The sequence below is a fragment of the Hydra vulgaris genome, chromosome 12 (genome assembly GCF_038396675.1).
Source record: "Hydra vulgaris chromosome 12, alternate assembly HydraT2T_AEP".
Lineage (NCBI taxonomy): Eukaryota > Metazoa > Cnidaria > Hydrozoa > Anthoathecata > Hydridae > Hydra > Hydra vulgaris.
The window spans coordinates 72,492,501-72,497,221 of record NC_088931.1 but is presented as its reverse complement, the minus strand read 5'-3'; the positions used below and the strand labels follow the sequence as shown (position 1 = coordinate 72,497,221).

At 25.2% G+C, this 4,721-nt stretch overlaps 1 protein-coding gene across 2 annotated transcripts in view; it reads right to left on the bottom strand.

The window, feature by feature from the left end:
* Window positions 1-1,920: 1,920 nt before the first annotated feature.
* LOC101239437 (amiloride-sensitive sodium channel subunit alpha) overlaps window positions 1,921-4,721 on the bottom strand; it is a 36,543-nt gene continuing 33,742 nt past the window's right edge. For both annotated transcript variants that reach the window (XM_065814349.1, XM_065814350.1), the window contains one exon: window positions 1,921-2,247. In XM_065814349.1, coding sequence (XP_065670421.1) covers window positions 2,132-2,247 — 116 coding nt within the window. In that variant the 3' untranslated portion in view covers window positions 1,921-2,131. The remainder of the gene's footprint in view (window positions 2,248-4,721) is intronic.

Genomic DNA, 4,721 nt, shown 5'->3' with positions numbered 1-4,721 from the left:
TTATTCTGATGAAAAATACTTTATATCAAATTATCAATTTTTTAAATTTAATTTTTTTAGTTATCTTTTATTTATTTAGATTATATATTTTCGAAAACTATTAAATTTTTTTACACTTTGATTATTTTAGGTTTTATATATCTCGTTACATAACTGAGAATTCTGAACGGCTGTTTTTATTTTATTTTTGTGCATGTGCGCACACGAACAGGGTTCGTGCACTGTTTGGAACATTTTCGTATACGCTTTGGACGGTAACAAAGAAGTTTTGATTTATTTTTATCAGTACTTCCTCAGGCAATATTTGCATAAATTAAATAGTTATGGGTAAAAAAAAATAAAGTTGGGACAAGCTCTTTTTATTTAAATAATCTCTAGTTTTATACAAAATTCAAATATTTTTAGAAGTTTTGGTGCAGATATAATCAATGTAATGTTTCCATAAGTTCATCCAGGAAAACTAATAACTTAGTAACGCAGTCTCTTTTAATCTCAATTTGGTCAATAAAAATTGGAAGCAGATTTATTGGTAGATAACGCTTTTTTTTCAAGCAAGTTGAATATAAAATACTTTGTTTTATTAATATTTATAATTAGTTTGTTACATTTGAAACTGGTAGAAATGTTTTTAAGCTTGTCAGGCATGATAGAAAAGAATTTACAAATATTATTATTAGAAAGAATTAAGTTAGTGTTATCCGCAAACATAATACAAAGTAGGTTTGAGGCTTTAATCAAGTCGTTAATATAAATAAAGAAAAGAAGAATTATAGAGATTATTATAGAGCTTTGTGGATCGCCACAAGTGGATATATCTAATAAATCCTTTTGATAAACATTATCACAGAAAACATATTTTGTTCGGTCTGATAAACAACTTTCGAACCACTTTATTACCTTGTTAATTGATGAATGTCTTATGAAAAAATCATATTCAAACTTTATGCAGGAAAATTTCAAAAAATACTGGAATACAAAGCGAGACATTTTTTAAATAGGAATTTATTAATCAACTTTATTACTCACTTACCCTTGCTATCTAAATTATGCCAATACTGCATGGGGTAATGTTGAAAAAAGTAAACTTGGTCCTCTTTATTGGCCACAGAAGAATAGAGCACTTCTAATAAGTCTTTTAAAATGAAAAATGTTTAACTAAACATATTCCAAAAAATCTTGTATTTAATTTAAATATTATGACGACCTCCATCCAGATAATAATCCATGTAATTTAAGACAAAAAAAATTTACCGACCACTAAATCTTCAAAATTAATCTGTAAAACTTTCTTGGCAAATTTACCATAAATTAAATCTTTGCAAAACTGTCTGCATAAAATAATAAGAACTTTGCTTTAAAACGTCATTTTGTTTGTCTGCGGGTTAAGCTGTTTTTCTTGTTTTTAAAAAAAGAAAAACCGGTGCCTATCAGATCCATATGTACGTAGATCCATACATAGATCCCCTCTCTTGCATATAGATTAATAGGTGCTTAAATAGCTATATTTAGGGGAGGGTAGTACTCAATAATATGAGGGAAGTGGTATTTCACAATGTAAGGAAGACGGTATCTAGAATAGAACGTTATATATGTTTTTTATAAGCATAAGCATGCTTCTAAGGTATTAGGAAAAACTGAAAACTCTAGTCTAGTATGCATATTAAAAAAAATGTATTTTTGTTAGATAAATATACTATTGGTCGTCTGTATTGGATAATATTTCTTTTTTTATTAGTTCATTCTCATTCATATTTATCATTGTTTCATTGTTATTAACTTTGAAATAACTTTCTCACTCTAAATCATCCTTTTTTTTGCCATCCTACATATTTATATTAGATAGCTATTTAAAATAAAATTTTTATTTAAGCACTTTATAAATTTTATAAAATATATTATTACAATCTGTTATATTAATACTTATTAATTTGAATAAATTTATTATTATTATTTTTTTTAATTACAATGGTGTACAATTAATGATGATAAAAATAATACAATTATATGATAAAAATTCGGATAAATAATACAATTATACAATAAATATTAAATACAATTCTGTTCAATTATTTGTAAACAAAAATAATCACGACAAAATCATTTTAAAAATGAAGTAAAAAAAAAAAATATTCTAAGATTGAATTCTCAATAGTTGGTGATAAACAAAAAAAATAAGCAAGTCCATAAATTCGACAAACGTAAGCAGACTGGCACCTAACATAAGACCAATTTCACCTCCCATATCACCTAATATTATTAACAAAAATATATACATATAAAATATATATATATATATATATATATATATATATATAAATATAAATATAAATATATATATATAAAAATAAAAATATAAATATAAATATATATATATATATATATATATATATATATATATATATATATATATATATATATATATATATATATATATATATATATATATATATATATATATATGTATATACACACCTACTCCCTTAATGTGTTATATATGATTTAAAAACACTGGATTTAAAAAACTTTTGAGTAAAAATATTTTTTCAGGGGTCACTCAAGACCCTTCAACATTTAACGAGTTCCTAACATTTTCAAAAAAAGTTCTTTAAAAGTGTATCATGTTGGGTCTCAAATTAACCGGAATTGTACGAAAATTTCAAAAATGATAACTTTATTATAAAAAACTTATTGAAAATAAATTGTGAAAAAAAAAATTGATAAAAATAATTACTTTTCATTTTTATTTAATAAACTTTAAAAAACATTTTTTATGCTGTTAAATCTAACATTTATTTTTACATATTTAACATTTTTGAAATTTTTTATCATATAGAACACATTAAGGTAGTGGCAGCATATAATTTTCAAAAATTTTGTTTTTTAGGACACCCTAACACACACACAGACAGATATATATACCTGATGACGTTGATCACAATAGATCAGCGAAATATCGAATAATATATATTGAAATAAAAACAAACATATTGATTTCAAAAAAGTTTATACGCAGCCGTATTTATTGAATTTTAATAACATTGTATTGTATAACAAAAAAATCACTTTCAAAGAATATATATATATATATATATATATATATATATATATATATATATATATATATATATATATATATATATATATATATATATATATATATATATATATATACAGTGGCGACAAAATAAATAGCACAGATTGATGTTCAATATGTAATGATATATTTTAGAGATTTATTTATTTAGATTATATATTTTCGAAAACTATTAAATTTTTTTAATCTAAAAAAATTTAATAGTTTTCGAAAATATATAATCTAAATAAATAGTTTTCAAAAACTCAGATCTCTGGTTTTTGAGATCTAAAAGTTTAGATCACAAAAATCAGAGATCTGAGTTTTTGAGATCTAAACTTTTTCAGCCTTATAAAATATTAGTTTTAGAAGATAACATTACTGAGTAAGAAAAGAAAGTAACATAGTTAAAAAAAAAGTACAATCATATAAATGATTTAGAAGTACAGAATAAGGGGGCAATTTAAATAGCACACCCTGTGCAAAATTATCATTTCGTCTTTTTGCTACCAAAATCATGGAGGTTCTTCGTATAAATAGTTTAGAAAACCTTATTAGAGGTAAATTAATATTTAGTGGGGTATCCTTTTGAGTCAATAACTGCTTGACAACGACAGCCCATTGACGAGATCAATTTTTGGCATCTTTCAGGCGTAATGGCGTCCCAAACAGCCTTTATTTCGATCCAAAGTCGGTTTAAATTTGTTGCAGTTGACCGGTTTATGTTTCTGTCAACTTCCTCCCACAAATTTTCTATCGGATTTAGGTCTGGTGACTGTGCGGGCCACTCAAATACATCAATCTTCTTAGCGTTAAACCACATTTTAACACTTTTGGTGGTGTGCTTAGGGTCGTTGTCTTGTTGGAACTTCCAAACCAAAGGGAGATTTTTCTCGGCATATGGCAACATGACGTTTTCTAGTATTTCTTTGTACATGTGTTAATCAATTGTCCCTTGAATTCTATGCAACGGGCCCACACCACACCATGAAAAACTGTTTTACGGTCTTAAGAGTATACCGAGGGCTGAGTTCTTGGTTTTGGGCACGACGAACATATTGTTTTCCGTCGGATTTAAAGCGATTTAAAGCGATGTCAAATGAGTATTTCCATTCAAAAAGGTTAATATTGCTGATGCTATAAAAAATAACAGCAAATGCTATAAATGCAAAAAAGTTGGCATCAAAAAGTAAAACCAACTGGTGATGAAAGTGTGCTATTTATGTCGTCGCCTCTGTATATACATATACATATATATATATATATATATATATATATATATATATATATATACATATATATATATATATATATATATATATATATATATATATATATATATATAGATAGATAGATAGATAGAGAGAGAGAGAAAGATGGGGCAACATGACGAACGTTTTAAAAATCCTGATTTATTGCAAAACTATAAGTCTTGAATCAACTGTTCATTTTATCACTGATTCATTGCATGAATTTTCAGTTTGCAAGAAAAAAAAACCGAAACAAAAATTAAAATTTCTGCTTCCAACTTCATACAATTTTAAAAACTATCAACTACTCTAACTAAAGTAACATAAAATGAACACGTGTCACAAAAAATATTCCTAAAAAAGTTACGAAGGAAGGACACCATTCATTATGAATAAAC